Source organism: Ricinus communis, chromosome 2, assembly GCF_019578655.1.
Source record: "Ricinus communis isolate WT05 ecotype wild-type chromosome 2, ASM1957865v1, whole genome shotgun sequence".
NCBI lineage: Eukaryota > Viridiplantae > Streptophyta > Magnoliopsida > Malpighiales > Euphorbiaceae > Ricinus > Ricinus communis.
In genome coordinates this window covers 3,912,970-3,930,487 of record NC_063257.1, presented here as the reverse complement: position 1 = coordinate 3,930,487, position 17,518 = coordinate 3,912,970, and the positions used below count along the sequence as shown (strand labels likewise).

The 17,518-nt window shown below is 32.2% G+C and overlaps 2 protein-coding genes across 2 annotated transcripts; one reads left to right on the top strand and one right to left on the bottom strand.

Moving 5' to 3' along the window:
* Positions 1 to 305: 305 nt before the first annotated feature.
* On the bottom strand, positions 306 to 2,321 carry LOC8265305 (cyclin-D5-1). Its single transcript, XM_002510057.4, has 5 exons — positions 1,996 to 2,321; positions 1,799 to 1,885; positions 1,424 to 1,718; positions 1,189 to 1,322; positions 306 to 1,093 (listed from the first exon to the last, which is right to left on the bottom strand). The coding sequence occupies exons 1-5, from the start codon at positions 2,239 to 2,241 to the stop codon at positions 872 to 874; spliced, it is 984 nt and encodes a 327-aa protein (XP_002510103.1). The 5' UTR covers positions 2,242 to 2,321; the 3' UTR covers positions 306 to 871.
* Positions 2,322 to 13,229: 10,908 nt separating this feature from the next.
* LOC8265306 (interferon-related developmental regulator 1) lies at positions 13,230 to 17,104 on the top strand. The gene is made up of 13 exons (XM_002510058.4): positions 13,230 to 13,541; positions 13,716 to 13,890; positions 14,004 to 14,084; positions 14,345 to 14,427; positions 14,518 to 14,633; positions 14,729 to 14,839; positions 14,922 to 15,031; positions 15,329 to 15,641; positions 15,720 to 15,797; positions 15,890 to 15,940; positions 16,074 to 16,163; positions 16,489 to 16,566; positions 16,737 to 17,104. Exons 1-13 carry the CDS (start codon positions 13,532 to 13,534, stop codon positions 16,785 to 16,787), a joined length of 1,347 nt encoding a protein of 448 aa, XP_002510104.1. The 5' UTR covers positions 13,230 to 13,531; the 3' UTR covers positions 16,788 to 17,104.
* The last annotated feature ends 414 nt before the right edge of the window (positions 17,105 to 17,518 follow it).

The following is a 17,518-nucleotide window of genomic DNA, read 5'->3' as shown; positions in this document are numbered from 1 at the left end:
AAATACAGATATGGATAACAACTAAAAGATTATCAATAGAGTTTTTTCCGGTAGCATCGTTTCTTTTTTTAAAAAAAATACAAAGAAAGTAAAGAGAAGAATGCATCAACATAGGAACTAAAAAAGACATGTAAAAATGCAACCCCAGAAATACATTCCATCAATTGTATAATCAACGTAGAGTTTCCTTTCATTTGATTTCACAAAAAATGTATTGGGTTCATTGACCCCTTCTAAGTCTCAATAAAGCCAGCAAGCTTTTTCGGGGAAAAGGAGCTGGCCCCTGCTTTGAGTGGCAACCTCCAAACAGTCAAACAAATCCAATCACGTTCACCCTTTATAATACTATTTGGATGGCCAACATGCAGCAGAGGCTTATCAAATCACACCAACAGAAAAACAGAGTCCCTTCTCTTTTCTTTCCCATCTCAGTCCACAATATATATCTATCATCAGCCTTTCTAAAGACACAAGAAAGCGCGCCATCAACAAGTAGGGTAGCAAGACACAAACCCAGAAGGAAAGTTGAAAAGAAACTAATGAAAGAAATTTCAGAAAAAGAAAAAAGAATTGAAGATATGAGTAAGCATATGAATTGACTGTTGTACAAGCAACCTCTCTTTCAGGCCTGTATTCTTTTCCACCTGGTGGCATTGGTCTATTGACGATCAGCTTTTAAATGTAGCCCAAAGCTTCCCTTTTTATTTTTCTCTCTCTCCTTTTCTCCTCTGTAAGGTTGTTCCTTGAGGAGACAGTTTCAATCAACTCCAAAACCATATCCATGAATTAATAATGGAAATACGCTCAAACAAAACATATAATCCTTTATATGCAATGACTAAACCTCTAGGCAAAACCTTCAAAATTTTCTCTATCGGTGCCGCTTTTGATCAGGTAAACCATAATTTTGATCAGAATCACTGAATGCAAGTCGTTTTCTTTTACTGCTAATAGCAGAAGTAACTGAAGAATTCTCTAAAACACTCATTGGCCTGAATTGGGTAGGCCAGACATCTGAATTTACAAATGTTGGTGTCCCATGCTTCTCCATTTCCAATTTTTGCATCAGACTGTAGCATTGAAACACATCTTCCTGCATTATTGAAACCAAGATATGGCAAGTCTAGGTGATCAGAATGTACTCCAACTTGATAAACTAATAGAAACAAGTTAAATGAAAAAACTTACAATTTCAAGAAACCCAGATGGAGAAATGGAATCGATCTTACACTCTAATGCTTTCCTTATCAGATTTCGATCCAATGACATCAAAGCTGCTGCAGCTGCTATAACAGATGGTCTATGCTCCATCGAAGTGATCTCTGCACTTAAAAATATACATCAATATGACAAAATCATTAAAAGTAATAGAATAAAGAAAATACGTAAAACAAAACATAATTAATGCCCAATTAGAAGCTACCTTTCACCACTGCGAAGATGAGTCCTACGGTCCTTGATACCAAATGCCGTGACGGTGGAGGCTCCTTACTGAATTTAATGATGAAGTAATGCAGAAAAGCGAAAGGAGTAGAAGAAATCATTCTCCATTCCAATGTGTTTAATACCAAAAGCTCCATTCTTTGAATCACTTTGCTTTCAAAATTGTATTCTTCAATCTGAAAATTTGATAACGGAGGCACTTTTATCTCCTCCATTTTTGCTGCCAAAGAAAGACATGCCACCGATAGCAATTTAACTGCCCATGATTTCTCCCTCTGCACCCAGAAAGCTTAATCAATTCAGTTAACAAAGTAACAAACATAAAATCTGCAACTTAAAAAGAAGGTTATCTTACATCAATAGACCTTCTTGAAAGAAATCGATCGAAGTATGTAATTGACAAGTAAGCTGTTTGGAAGCCAAAACCAAAGATTGCTCTGTTCTGCATGAATTACCCAGAAAATCCATAAAAAGGTCCATATTAATATAATTCTGTAAGTTCAACTTTAGCATTTGTATCTAAAACAAAAACCCAAAAAAGAAAGCACTAACTTTTAGGATCCAAGTAATGGCTTCCAATCTAGCAAATTTGACCCAGTTGTCAAAAGTACTCAACGATTGATCCTCTTTGGACTTACTAAAACTGATCTCTTTCTCAACTAACATTTCCACATACTCTTCTTCTCTATCTAAATCCCCAAAACCATTTCTTATGGCCTCATCATCTCCCAATTCTTGTTCCTCAAGACGAGTCTCACTTTCTTGACAAAGAAGCTCAGAGATAGATTCATTCTCCATGTTATGTATCTTCCTTCTTCTATATCACTATTGTCACTCTCTGTTTTCTTTCTCTCTATATATAAATTGCATCAGACATATTATTATTATTAGGGTAAATTACTTGTCAGTCTTTCAAATTTATGATGATTCACTAATGGACCCCTTTACTTTTGCCCCCGAGGTTTAGTATAATATAAGCCCTTAAAAGAAAATTACAGGTAAATGATAACAAAGCATATCGATTTAGTCTTATAAGTTAGTGCGTGGATTAATTTTCTAAATCTTGGTGGACGATATGGCAGCTTCCCCTTTACTAAATTTACAAGAAAAATTAAAGATGTGAACTTATAACAAATAATAAATTAAATTATAATTTTTTTTTGTAATAATGCTTTAATAATTTGTTCTTATGTAGAGTTTATAAAAATCGATTTTGGTTTTTTTTAGTTATTTAAAAATTCAAAACAATTAAATACCATGCAACCTTTCTTTTTTAAAATTCTTTATCACATTACTTTCAAAAAAATCATTTAGATATTTAATATTAATTAGTAGAGAGATGGACATTTAGATCTGTTAGTATTAATATGTTAATGAAGGAGTTGTTAGGACATTATATCAAATGTCAGGGGCAATAGTAAATTTGCCTTTTGGTATTAAGTGCTAAAACTCATGATTTGGAGAGAGAGGAGATGAAGTTGGGTAACTAAACTTTAGCTGTGCTTTTACTATGTTATCTGTTTAAGTTTTATAGATTGAAAGAAGGAACTAACTTATTGGGTTTGATTTGTTGTGTAAAATGTATCTATCATTTTCACTTTCTTTCTCTTTTGAGATTGTGTTTGTGCTAAGTGCTAACCCTTTTCTTCTTTTTTCTTTATTATTATTATTATACAATTTTCATTTCTTTGGACTGGGTTTGACTGGACTGAAAGACAGTGTGTGCGGCGCGCGCTTAGCTCCAGTTCCAGGGCTTTTGTACGCGACTCTGTAGCACGTGGGGTTCACGGTCCAAAGAGCAAACGAAGTGGATATGTCAGGTGGCTACCGTACAATGGGGTCGTACCTGAACCCGCACCACTGATTATTGGTGAATGGTTAGGGTTTGGTCTTTGAATGCTCGAAGATCAATTGCGGGCCCCTACAATATTATTTTCATGTTATTTCTCCAACTCCAAATCCGTTGCTTAGATATTTAAGGTTTTCATTTTCAATTTTCTCAATTCTCAAATTAGGATTAATCTTTTTATTTATGATATTTCTATAGGTATTGATTTAATTAGTAATAATTTCAAAACATATTATAAATTTTAATAATCATCTTAATTTTAAATATTATAATCAAATCAAGATATATAATATTTTATAGATTTATGAAAATTAATATTATTTGAATTTTAATAGTTTATTGATTTAAATTAATATAATAAAAATTTAATGAATGGCATATATGATAATATGAAATCAAATCCATTATTGTAGAGTTCTTTTTTAAATTTTAAATGTTTTACTATTTTCTTTTTTTTTTTACTATAATTAATTTATGTAATGATTATATTTATAGATTAATGATGAAAGCATAATTAATATCCCATTTTCTTACAATTGGTATCTTTATTTAATTCAAAAAATCAACTTACTAGTTGATATATTAATTGCATATGCAAATTAGTGTAAAAAATATAATAATTATGTAAATTAGCCATTATTAGTTTGTCCATATGCTAGAATTATTAATATATATATATATATATATAGATCGTGAAAAATTATTCTAGGATATGGATTTATTTGAATTTTTGAAAGTGAATTTAATTTATGTTTTAGATGAAAAAAAAAGATCATATATTGAAATCAAAATACTCTTTATTTCAGATTCTAATTTATCCGAATAAACTCTTTGAAAATAGACAATAAGGAATTTAAGTTTGAATCTCATTAATAATCTTTTTTTTTTCCTCTTAAATGCTAAAAATGCAAAATTCAAATTTAGGATGAATTGGGGTTTTAAAAATCATATGAAGAAGAAGAAAATGATGCAGTACTTCTTACTGCTTGTTATATTTAAATGTTAAATGAAAAAAGATAAAATATGTATTACAATTTCTAACTTTCAATTATTACCCAGAAAAATGGCAAAAAACACTAGAAACTTCATTGGGTTCTGATGATAAGAAGAAACAAAAACCCAACTGAGATTCCAACTTTTGTTTTTCTCAGAATTCTTTTTGTTTTCTTTTATCAACATAAGAACTGGTTAATTAATTAAAGTTTATCCTGTGAATATGATTAAGCGAACAACCATGTGAAGTGTAGGGCAGCTATGTCCTAAAGGAGTATATAAAACTAGGAGAGGACACAAGATCCAAAAGCCAACTTCAACTGTCAAAGGTTTAATGACACCTTTGCATATTGTATTTATATAATCATTTTCCAGTAATCCAAACAATATTCAAATCGACTAATTTTAATTGTGCCCACATACCTCTTTTATTCTTGGTCTTTGATTATTGTGGAAGTCCAACTAGTTTAAGTTTACAAGTCTTAATTAATCAACTTTTAATCCTTCAAGTACGATTAAAAGGGATAATTTTATTACAAATAGATGGTCCGTCCTTTCTTTGCTTTACGCATAACTAGCAAAAGCCTCTTTGGAATCTTTATTTGTCTTCTTCAATTGTTTAGACCACATTGTGCAAAAAAGAATAGCTTCAAATTTGATACCTTTTTTTTGTTTCTCCTTTGATCTAATTTAGACAAGAGCCATTATCTTTTTGCCACATAATCAAGTTGCCCTTTTCAAATCCAACCTCCGATCAATTGATCCAAATTCTGAAAGTTCATTAACTGTAACCTAAGAGACAATATGTTTGAATTATTGTTGCCTATCTAAAGAGTTAGTGAAGTCTTCGTTTCCCGTCTCCTCTGCCTTTCTTCTCCCAATAGTACAAAAGATAATATATTCATATAATGTCACTTTAGATCTAAGTTTTCTACCGTTAATTAGAAGCTGTTTAAATAAATATAAAAGTTAAAATTTGATAAGTTCTATTCTATGAATGACCCCAATAACTTTATTACAACCATTTGTCCCAAATTTCTTTTTTTTCTGATTTTACGTAAATTTGCTTTTTTAGGTCGTAATTACAAGATAGTGTCAGCTATGGCCAAAAAGTTATCCAGTGCTGGGGCTACAAAGTAAGCCTAATCGAGAATACTATAAGACTGCGAAATGAACAAATTATTGATTTTTAGACACTAAAAGAAATTCTATGTACGTAATTTTCCCGTAAGATTATTCCACTACGTTGCATTTATATACTGCTAAAATATATATTTATTAATTAGATATCATGTGGGAATTATATTCAAGATTAATTATATGTAAATCCACCATATGGGTCACTATTGTTTATAACAGCAGCATGCAGACACATCTGCACCATTGAATGACAATGCTAAACTTGTTTGCTTGTCCTTTTTGGGTCCAGAAAATCTTTTGACATACCATATGAAATCTTTAACTTCAACTTCGAACCCTAGAGTGACGTCGTTTCTACGTGCCATTTGTCTTCTGTCAAAGTACAGGGAGTAAGAAGTGAGTTTTTCTTTTTTCTTTTTTTTTTTTTAACAATAATTTTTCTTTTATAACAAGTAATGATTTTACTCAATAAAAGGCCAAAGGCCCAACTATAGAGGGAGTAATCACCATCTCACGCCACAAATTTACACGAGTTAATAATTAGGAGACATTAAGATTAAACAAATATAAATATTTCTAATATGACATATAAAACATTTGAAATTTTTGGAAGCTTCGAAGACATTGACGGTTTCTTCTAATTCTTCACTTTGAAAACTAGGATTAGTTTGCTTAGTTGGACTGGATTTGCAACTTCCTAAACTTAATTTAACTATAGAATAAAAAAGTATATATAAACTAATTTTATTTCCTTTATTTTTCTTTCTCTTTCAAATTCTTTTTTCCAGAAAGAGGAGGGGTCTTTGGCCCCTACATCGTGCGAGTTGGCCAGTTGGGAATGCATAGGTATTGATCCAATAGAGCCGGAACGGGCAGCATATAATAGTTCCCCACCTTTAGCACTTTTGGAGAAAAGACCCAGCATTTATCTAGAAAAGGAAAACGAAATTTTTATGAAATTTGGTGTATATAATAATAATAATAATAATAATAATATCCATATTTATTGTATGTCCCTATCCATATGACACATATTCATTAGTATTAAATAATAGAATATGTATCAATTATCCAATATCAAAATATAAATCCATACGCAATACTCTTCTATTAGTTATAGTATATGCATCAAATTTAAATAAAAATCTCTATAACATAATTAATAAAATATATATATATATATATATATATATATATGAGTATTTTATATTTTAATATATTATTATTATTTAGAATTAATAAATATATATTTTACGAAAATATTAAAAGAATAATAATAGATTTCTTTTTCTCATATTAGTAGGATACATTTAAAATAATCTGTAGATTGTCCGGTAAGATTAAACCCCAATTGACAGCAGAAGAAAGTAACACAGTTATCTATAAAAAGTTGCATTCGATGTTAAATACCTATAAGTTGCATCAGCTCAGTCAGCTATAAGTGCTTATTTTCTAATGAGTACCGCTTACTAATAGGTCTCTAATATCTCACTGATCTTTAAAAAAAGAAAAAAAAGAAGACGTAATTTACTATAGTCACGATTCTGAATGTACCTATTGACATTAATATGTCTGTAAGTACAAATAATATATACATTCTCAGTTCCTTTTTTAAATTTTTCTCTTTGGAACTGTATAAAGCCAGAATTCGAGCAACATGTCTATTGAATGCTCAAATATATACAAAGAGAAAACAATGCTCAACTTAATAAATTCTCCTGCAGAGGAAAACTGAATAGTTGGTTGCATTACATAAGAATACAGCGTTTTTTTAAGCAGCTGATAACATAAGGTCAAGAACAGTACTGAGCAGGTACGTAGTATTTAAATGCTGAAATCCAAAAGCTACAGTGCCCTGTAATTAGAGAAAGGAATCCCAGCTGCTAATAATACCATGATGAGAGAGTTTTCAGATATATTTAAAGAAGGCCACAATCCTATGTACAGCATCATCTATCAAGAACAACAAAAGCATTAGTACTAGTTATGCAACCATCCGATTGATTTCTTTAGTACGTTCACATCTGTATGACTGCAATTCCAGCTCAATTCTCCTGTCCCCAGTTACATTTTGCACTGAATTCCAAATCTTATGACTTGGTTCCATAGCATATATTTACATAGAAAAGTCCAAAATGATAATTTGGGTTTAAACCAACTATTCTTTTTCTTTTCTTTCTAAAAAGAAAAGGAAAGAAAAGGGAAATCAAAATTGGAGAGAGTCCAGCAGTAAGGAGCCATATTTAGGATCGATCACTAGGTGCATAACTATTGAAAGAGACTAGGAAGATTGTCATGACGTGTGTTGAATATTATTATTTTGTGGGGGATAATGGTGTTCAGGTTATAATTAAACACGAGGTCCGTAGATGCTTTGCCAATTCCAAGCAAAGGCAATTGTCAGAACTCAGGAGACATTTGCTAACAAATTTCGGTCTATGCATTGCGTTGCTATAAAGGGTTGTGTTTTTTACCTTATGAACACTAAAAGGTGGAAACCAAAGTAGTTGAAGATGGTCCCTTGTTGCGATTAATATTATCTGTATAGCCAAAGCCAACTGCAGTCCCCACTAGCTCTTATTTTTCAAAGCCTGTATTCATGGAAGAGCATAACTGGGAAAGGACCCATTTCAGACCTAATAAAAATTGTCTATCAAATAATAATAGCAATGCAAGATTTAAAACGAAATGAAGTTGCAGCGATTATTATTAAACGCAAGCATGTGTCTCCTGCTGCAGCCTGCCACTGTAAGAATGCCTAATTATTTTTATTACAACAATTCTGTGTCCAACAAGCAATAACCCTACACTCTATCAGTTTCTATCGTTATCCTTTGATTTTCCATCTTAAGTGGTTCAAGGAATAATCAATCACCTGAATTCGAAGGAATGGAATATGGAACTCGGAATAAAATCTGAAAAGTTAACTTTCAAGAAAGGATCTCAGCAAGCAGCATATATTTGCTCCAAGTAAAAAAAGCCAAAACAAGAAATGAAAAAGATAAAAGAAAAAATAAATAAATAAAAGAAGATAAAAAGTTCATAGACACAAAAACAGGAGGTCGGTGAACAAGTTATATAGAATTTCGGAAACTGAAAATTCTGTCAGATTAAAAAAAATAAAAACTAAAAAGTTATTATGCTCGAAAGAGAACACAAGCAGTGGCCATGCCATAGGTTAAAAAAACCCTTGCATGATTGTGGTGGGTGATCTTTAATATTTTTCTTTTCTGACTCATTCAACAAGAGTGGGGTTTCTGCTTGTGACTTACAAATTGCAGTGCATGGGTTGGTTTGCACAGGTTAAGGTTGATATGTATAATCAAATTATTTGGTTTTGGTTTGAAAATTTATTAAACCGAATCTAATTTGAATTGGTCGGTTTTAGTTTAAATATTAATATTTTTTAAGTTTACTATTAATTTATACCGGAGATTTGCATAACTTAATCTGAAATTATAAGATTTGTATTAGTAGTTTACTTAGAATTTTGTAAAATGAGTTGTAAGTAAATTCCGAATATGTAACTTTATTAAAATATAGTTCTAAGTAATTGAGGTATTCTTTGATTAGTTATCTTTACTTTGGTTTAAGATTTTTTATAAGCGTATTATTCAACCTGGTTTAAATAATCTTGTGATATATATAAGATATGTTAAATAACATATAAAGGTATGCATCCTAACAAAAGAAATACTCATGGAACCATAAGGCAGATGATATAAAATAACGTAATACTAATGTTTATTAAAAACATAATTTCGAATTGGATTAGTTTGGTATAAATTTTTAATCATCTGAACTACATATCGAACCGAGAAATCAATTTGATTCGGTTGAATTGGTTGGATTTGTTTGGTTCGTAGATTTGTATGCACAACCCACCCTGACCATAAGACACATAACCTTCATCTCACTAACTCCCATGCCATATCTTTCAATGAAAGTGCCTCTGCTATTCTTACCTTGTAGTATTTCACAGGCCACAGTCAGGAAAATAGTTGTTAGATTCCCAACGGTTTGACTGCCCATTGACTTGACCAGATCCCTTTGAATTCACTAGGGCAGTGTGCTCTCAGTCTCAGGGATTCCAAAGGTACCCTAAAAAATAACAGGACTAGTTTGGGTTTTTAATTGTCAATCTTTGGGCTACAGTACAAGCCCCTGTGCTGAGTTCCTCCAAATGGCCCTCAGGACTTTTAAAGTGTCTCGGTGAGGCTAACTGTGGTGACAAATAGGTGAGGTTGGATTAAGCAATCTCAGATTTAGGTTGAATTAATTTGGGTGCCATTTTCTGAATGGTTCAGATACAAGTTACTGAGATATCAAAGAGGTTGAATATGCATGTTGGATTTGAAAAAAAGCTTGAAAGAAAAGGAGTAGCAGCAGGAAATAATTGAGTAGAGATAGAGATAGAGATAGGAGAAAAAGAGCATCATCCATTCTCCATACTTGGAAGTGTAATTATTCAGTTACGATTCTCTGGTTTGGACTTTACTTCGATAGGATAATGAATTATTTGTCAACTCAGGTATGACCCATGGACCCCCTCTTCTGACATTGGAATCTGGATGTTGGGTTATCATTTCTTCAATTCTTCTACCCGAGTGTTTGGCTGAAAATATTATATCAGACCTACACGTTTTCATGCACCGGAGCAGGTTTTTGGGCAGTCAAGGTCAGGAAATGCTACTTTTTATCTACAGACAAAATGTTTCAACCTTATATGCAATTATATCTCCACCAATATCACTCATCTACAAATGTAAAAATTTACAGACTTAGTCCTTAATAATCATATTTATTGGATACTTAATAAAAACTCACTTAATTTTAAAACTAAAAAGCATCATATGAGCGTGTTAATAGATGAATGTTGTATTGCAAAAGCATGTTATTTAGTTGCATTACTTGTGCGCAATCCTGATAAATTTTAATGATATATGTCTAGCATAGACTTGTACTTGGGTTGAAACTAAAGATGAGTTACATGCTTGAGCTCATCGATGAGACATTTATTTTTTCAAAAAAATAAAATAAAATAAGAAACCAACATAAATGTAGAGATGTATTGCATGTATGGAGATATAAAATAAATATGGAAATAGAGATGAGCTTATTTTTGTCTTTTCACCAATTTGATATTAAACATAAAAGATAGCAAAAATTTAAAAATTAAGACAACATTATGTAATTTTATCCAAAATAAAAGACCGACATCTACCCATCTTTTGTACAGACCGAGCACCATCTATTTCTTTACTAAACAAATAGTAAATTCATAGGCCTGGTTCGGCTTGGGCTGTAGATTACGGTACTCATGCCCTTAAGACCAATCCAGAGTTTAGGTTGCAAAGCCCAAAGAAGGCAAGGCCGATTAATGAGTCTGTTCTCAATAGGCTACCCTTTCGCTATGTTTAGCGTGATTCTTTCAAGCCCAATTATGTGTACTAAGGCTCTGTTTAATTTTTATGAATTTTTTTTGTAAGCTTTTGTCAACGAAATTATTTTCTTTTCGTGTTTGTTAAATCCAAATAATTAATAAATTGAAAATATATTTTAAATTAAAGTAACAGAGTAAATCATTTTTTCCTAAAATAAAAACAAAATTATTTACTAGAGTTGATGAATTTATAACAAAAATAGAATTATTCGTAGGAAACATAAGATAAACATGTGTCTTTTAGTATATTAACTACCTGCAATCAGCTTCAATTCCATCTTATTTACCACAGTGGCCGACCTTGGTCCTTGGCATATTCTTGGAGACATTTTTATATTGTTCTTTTATAATTTAGATTTAATTATGAATCAAAAAATACTAGTAATGGCAGAATGGAGTGGTTGTTGTGAGAATGGATTTGGATTTAATTTTTTATGATATTTTTTAATTATGTTGAATGTAACATGTGTTAAAAGTGGGCTAGTTTGCAAAAAATCAATTATTTAAAAAACAGGAAAGTTCATTTTTAACTATACGAGTGGAGGGGATAAATCCACCCTTTTTGTCCAAAAGAAAAGTCAATAAAAATATGATACTCAACAACTAAAAAGCTAAGTTGCCCCCTTTACTTGGATTATATAGATAATTAGCTTGTAAATTAATTTTCTGTCCCATTAGACTGCAAACTTGCTAAAAGTAGTTAAAATTACCTATTTTTATGTCTCAAGCTAGCGCATGGTCTCTAAAATACCCATTTATCTATCCTTTTATTCAATTTTTTTTTCTTAAAAAATTATTCTTTCTTTGGAAATCAACCCTCAAAATAAGAAACTAGCTTTTAAGCTTAAAAAAGAAAATAAATCAAAATCGCTCTTGAAATAATATCACTCCCAAGTTCATCTTCATATGCATCCCGCTCTTCATCCACAGTAACATCAATGGCAATAATGAACGAAACGACGTTGTACAAAATTAACACACGCAGATGGCAATCTTGATAATACATCCCTGAAGCTTCCGTTTTTGCAGATATACCCAAACTACCTAATAAGTAAGCTAAGATTTCCATGCACACGAGACATTACCATTAGTAGAGCTTTAAGTGGTCTTATCATAGTGGTAACCGCGCGGGCTTTACAACTTTTTAGAATCGCAAAATAGCAAGATTCAACAAGCATAACACCAAGCTCATGCACAAAAGGAATTTATCACCAATCTCTATTTAAAGAAATTACAAATCTTATAAATAATTTTGACAAAGATCTATTAATCGATGATGATGGTGTCTTTTTGATTATATTCAACATATATATTAATTTTAAAAATGCATCAATAACTATAGAAGGCATTAAGGCCAACTTCAAATCCAATTTTCAAGAATTATTGGTAGAGATTAAAACGATACATAGTATCTTTAAACTCTATAAGAGTTACTTAGCATTTGTAGTTGAGTTTATGATTTTTGGCTAATAGAATACTTTGTAATCATATTTATCATACACATACTCACTCCATTATAGATGATGACCAATCCATAAGAAAAATATCAATATCCCTTATCATTTTATGACATAATGTTTATCAATTTGCAACTATAATTTTCTTATATATAAAGCAACTAATGAAGAATTATATTTTGCTTATGATTTTGATAAAAATCAAAGGCAACTTGACATTTCAGTTCCATAGAACCTAATTGTATTATCCATGCTAAATGAAAATGAATAACTTTAGAATTTTTAATTTGGGAATTAATTTAGAAATAGAAAGAAAATGAATAGAGATATAACTAGGAAATCAAAGTATTTCTATTTTCTCTCTATAAAAGATATTTTATTTATTATAATATTTTTTTTAATCAGTAAATCACATATATATGTCAGGCGCTTGCTTAAGAAATAAAAATAGTAATTTGACAAATTGGTAGCTGATCAGCTAGAAAGTTAAAATATGTCCTAATTGCTCAGCGGATCCAAGCACAAGGAGCCAGCTGAAACTAAACTCTAGTCCCCTAAATTATACGTACAAATTTATGGCCTTTTTTTTACACACGTTTACTACTCAACTCAAAACTCAAAAACAACCGCGTCGACTATGACAAAAACAAAATTAAAAGAAAAAAAAAAAAAAGAAAAAGAAAACCAAGACAAAATCTCAATTTCATTCACGTGTCTCATTCACAACCTCGGGCGCCATCACCGCTCAAAAAGCCTCTCTCCAACGTGGCGTCGAAATAAGCTAATCAAACAGCCCAGAACACGGCGCACTCAATTAACTAGGCTGTTCTCGGCTACACGTTACCTCGAATATTCCGAACCACTCGATCTGAATAAACCCATTCATTCCTGTAACATTTTTATAAAGTTCTCTTCTCCTATTTAAGTCTTTTATTTATTTATTTTGTTTCTGCAGCGTGTTCTATTTATGCAAAATTCTCCTCAAAATCGATCTCTTTTAATAAAATCAGGAAATTTAATGGCTATATCCTCATTCGATTTAACTCTGTTGTATTTGCCTGCTTTTCTTAATATAGTTGTCTTCAATTTTATCCATCTTTTTTACTCTTCCTCCTCAGAACAATCCAATCTTTCTCTGATTCCTAACCAGTCTTGTAGTTCTTTTTGACATTAAATTAGTGAATTGACCATAAACAGCTTCTAGCCATGGGAAAGCGTAAGTATTTTTCTTTTTTCAATCAATTTATTTTCTAGGATTTGAATTTTATGAATTAGGGTTTCTTTTTCGGTCAAACTTTGTATATAAGAAAAAGCTTTGTTATTGATGCTTCAACGATAACTATAAGGGACTAGTGTTGTTAAATTTATTAATTTGTTCTGAATTTGGCAGGAAATGCACAGCGTAAAAACATAGCGATGTTGGATACGGATGACGATGATAATAGTAGTGTTAGTTCGTCGTCAACTATGAAATCGGATCGCGCTTCGGTTTTAGGAACCGAAGAGGTTCAGGTTGATAAAGATAGTTTACTAGACCAAGCTCTAGATGCTTTATACGAGAAGAGGTTTGTTAATTTTGGATGTTTTAACATATAATTAACCCATATAATTTAGTCTTGGAGATTAAAGAAGAAATGGCATTAAGCTGATACATGCTGTGTTGATTTTGTGGATATAGGGGTGCCACAAGAGAAAAAGCTTTGGCATCAATTATTGAGGCTTTTAATAGCAATTTGCAGCATCAGTTCCTTGAAAAGAAGTAAGGAACTCTTACATGTTTGTTTGGTCTATTTGTTTTCTGTTAACCAACGGTTCATTGTAGGTGTGTCTCTGTTGTCTGGTTTCTATAGCTGCTCTGTATTCCAATCAGTAATTCGCATTTCTTTTTAAAGAAAATTCTGTTACGTCGACTTTGTTACTGTCTCTTATTCCTTTTTATTTTATCTAAAATTGACAGTTTATTTGATGTTGAATGGTTCGATGTTAAATGGTTCTCAGGGCTTCTTTTAATTCCTGCAGATTTGCTACTTTATTACATCAGTGTCTGAATTGTATCAAAAAAGGATCTAGCAAAGAGATAGCTCTAGCATCTCATGCTATTGGTTAGTATAGAACAACAGCCTCGTTAACTCTTTTGCACTTCCTATCCTGTTAAGATGACTTTTAGCTATATGGTGCTCTCTTTCGTTTAGGATTGTTGGCTTTAACAGTTGGCTGTGGGGATAATGCACGAGAAATATTGGAAGACTCAGTTACTCCTATTTCTCAAGCCCTTAAATCTGGGTCTGAATCTACAAAGACAGCATCGGTATGGATTACCTGCAAACGAGTGTTTTGCTGAATCTGGAATTAACTTTTATGCTCAATCTGTTGTTTTCTGTGTGATTGGTTATAACATTGTAGCTATTGGAGTGCTTGGCTGTTGTCACCTTTGTTGGTGGGAATGAGCCAACAGAGACAGAACGCTCAATGCAAATCATGTGGCAGTTGGTTCGCCCTAAATTGGGTTCTAATGTATGTATATCTGTTGCTTCATGGTTATTGTCTTTATTGGTCTTCCTTTTCACAAATTAATCAGTTGTTTTCCTTGCTTTAGGTAGCTGCTGCTAAACCTTCTGCTCCTGTAATAGCAGCAGTAGTATCTGCTTGGGCATTTCTTCTGACAACCATGGATGGCTGGAAAATTGACCCCAAAGATTGGCAAGAGTGAGTATATTCTTGATCTGAGAACTACTTTTCTTTTGGATTTCTTTCTTTCTGCTGGTCAAGGGGTGTGTGCTTTTGTCCCCTAGAAATTTATTGGACTTGGTTTCCCATGCACCATAACTCGTCCAACTCCGCCCATTCTGCATAGTTCTTAGGTCCCTGGTGTTTTGGTTAAAACAGTGCTGGTCTAGTTATTGTGTTATGTGTAACCTTTACCCAGAGAGCCAAAAGCACTGCGTGGTGCGTGGTTGGAGGGAGGGGGAAAAGAGCACTAATGTATTTTGGCATTTGATGCAGGTCCATCTCTTATCTTTCTGGTCTGCTGGATAAGGATGATCGATCTGTACGCATTGCTGCTGGTGAAGCGCTAGCCTTAATTTTTGAGATAGGAAGCCTGGAAAAGTTTGCTGGTGAAAATAAAGATTCTGATGATCTCCCAGTCCAGGGGGTGAACAAGTCTAGAGAAGTAATGGTGCATATACAAGGATTAAAATCAAAAGTCCTGAATCAGGTGAGAAACCTTTCTGCAGAGGCAGGTGGGAAGGGATCCACCAAGAAAGATCTTAATACCCAGCGAAACTTATTTAAGGATGTCTTGGAGTTTCTTGAGGTATTAATCTATTACTCTCCTCTTTCACTAGTTGTTCTTTTTGGACTTCTGTGATGACATTACTTCTTATATTATCAGTATGGTTATTGCCCTGAAACCTCAATGAAGATAGGAGGAGATTCACTGCAGACTTCAACATGGTCTCAGTGGATACAGGTTCTTGCTCCTTTGTTCTCATTTACCTTCTTGTATCAGTGGTTTGGTATTTGTGATCAGTATTTGAAGGCTCTCTGTTAATGTTTTGGCAGTTGAACTTCTTAAAGCACTTCCTTGGAGGTGGGTTTATCAAGCATATGCAGGTTGGTTTTCTTGACGTTAGCCTTTCTTTTTACATTGTGTAGGAAAATTTGATCTGCGTTATAGCTGTGTGCCTATTCTCTTTTGTGAATGTTTTTTTTTTTTTTTTTTTAAATCCTGATTTTGTTGAAACAGGATAATGAACTACTTCATGATGTCTTTGGTTTCGTGCCGAAGAAAAAATTGCTTCAAGGGGTTGAACATCAAATGTCTAGTTGCGAAAAGGTGAGTTTATACACTTCTTATGCAGTTCAATGTGCTGATCTCCCCCAGTTTTCTGATGCTCGGTCTTTTGTCCTCTCAAATTTCCTCTTTTTTTTTTTTTCAGTCTTTCGTTTTCTAAAAGTATTTTGGGGGGAGGAATTTGGAGCTAGAAGTTACTAGTAGTCATTGGGGAAAAGAGTTTTTGGAGAAAGGAATTTAACTTATTTGTGTTTTTCTGAAGTGATGGAACTTTGACCATTCCTTTAGCCATATTGCCGAAACAAATTCTTGTCTGTGGTTCTTTTATCACTTTTAGATGTTCAAATGATTTGATTCATTTTCTCAGAGGATGTTCCGGTCCCCCAATTCAGTCCTTAACAAAGCCAGGACTCAGTTTCTGAACAAACAGCGGATGTTATCTAAGGTAGTTCCTCCTCCTTATAATTAGCTGTAGTCAGTTGCCTTTGCTGGTTTCTTGAATTGGAGAACTTTCGAAGTGTTGCAAGAACAGCTATGACATTTAATAATTTGATATGCGTACTGTTATTATTTTTAACCTACCTTGTTGAGATGTATTTGTGTCTGATTTTCCAGGATAGAAATGTTGGGCATTTTGCAGTCAATAGCGGAGATGAAGAGGCCTGAAGGTGTCCAATGTCTTGTTAGGTCAAACATCAGCAGCAGCAATCATTTATGATGGGGTTTAGGTTCTTTTCATTTTTGTGACATGTGGACAAAAGAAACTGTTGGGGTGTCCATTGAGATTATACGGAGTTGCAACTTTATTATTTTTTCATCTGGGATTCATAAAATCATTGTATTCATGGCACTGCTGCTATGAACAGCATTATAATGTTGTACTTTGTAATATCTTATTTAGGGCGTACTATGCTCAAGTGTATTTTTAGTAGGATTAAAATGTCCAACATTATTCGGTATAATTTTATTCATTTAGTTCTTCAGTTTGGTTGACAAACATATTCTCCAATTGAACGCATTAAAAATCATTAAGGACATTAGTTTCTTATTCAAAAATCATACTATGTTTTCTTTAAATATAACATTTTGCTACGTTCTTCAATTTTGTAATTATGTATTAAATTTTTATTGTTAGATTCAGTATATTTTAATCTGTTGTTCATTTTGTTTTATTTACAGTATTCTTTTCGCTGTCTTTTAATTAAATTATAAATTAATTTTAATTTATTTTGAAATGGATCTGTATTTTAATAATATTTTGTTTTATTTTATCTTTAGTTGATTTTTAGATAATAAAAAAATAGAAAAAGAGAAAAATAAGTAAAAAACGAAATGTTTATTCTTTTCTCCTCATGAGAAAGAATATGATCACTAAATTATTTTATTTATATTTTTTG

What these genes read in the sequence shown, in the direction of transcription:
- LOC8265305 (XM_002510057.4), bottom strand. Translation starts at nt 2,241, where the DNA reads ATGGAGAATGAATCTATCTCTGAGCTTCTTTGTCAAGAAAGTGAGACT. An exon ending in CCATTACTTGGATCCTAAAA is followed by an intron (nt 1,886 to 1,995) that starts GTTAGTGCTTTC and finishes TAATTCATGCAG; the next exon opens with AACAGAGCAATCTTTGGTTT. An exon ending in CATCTGGGTTTCTTGAAATT is followed by an intron (nt 1,094 to 1,188) that starts GTAAGTTTTTTC and finishes TCAATAATGCAG; the next exon opens with GAAGATGTGTTTCAATGCTA.
- LOC8265306 (XM_002510058.4), top strand. An exon ending in GATGCTTTATACGAGAAGAG is followed by an intron (nt 13,891 to 14,003) that starts GTTTGTTAATTT and finishes TTGTGGATATAG; the next exon opens with GGGTGCCACAAGAGAAAAAG. An exon ending in GGTTTATCAAGCATATGCAG is followed by an intron (nt 15,941 to 16,073) that starts GTTGGTTTTCTT and finishes TTGTTGAAACAG; the next exon opens with GATAATGAACTACTTCATGA.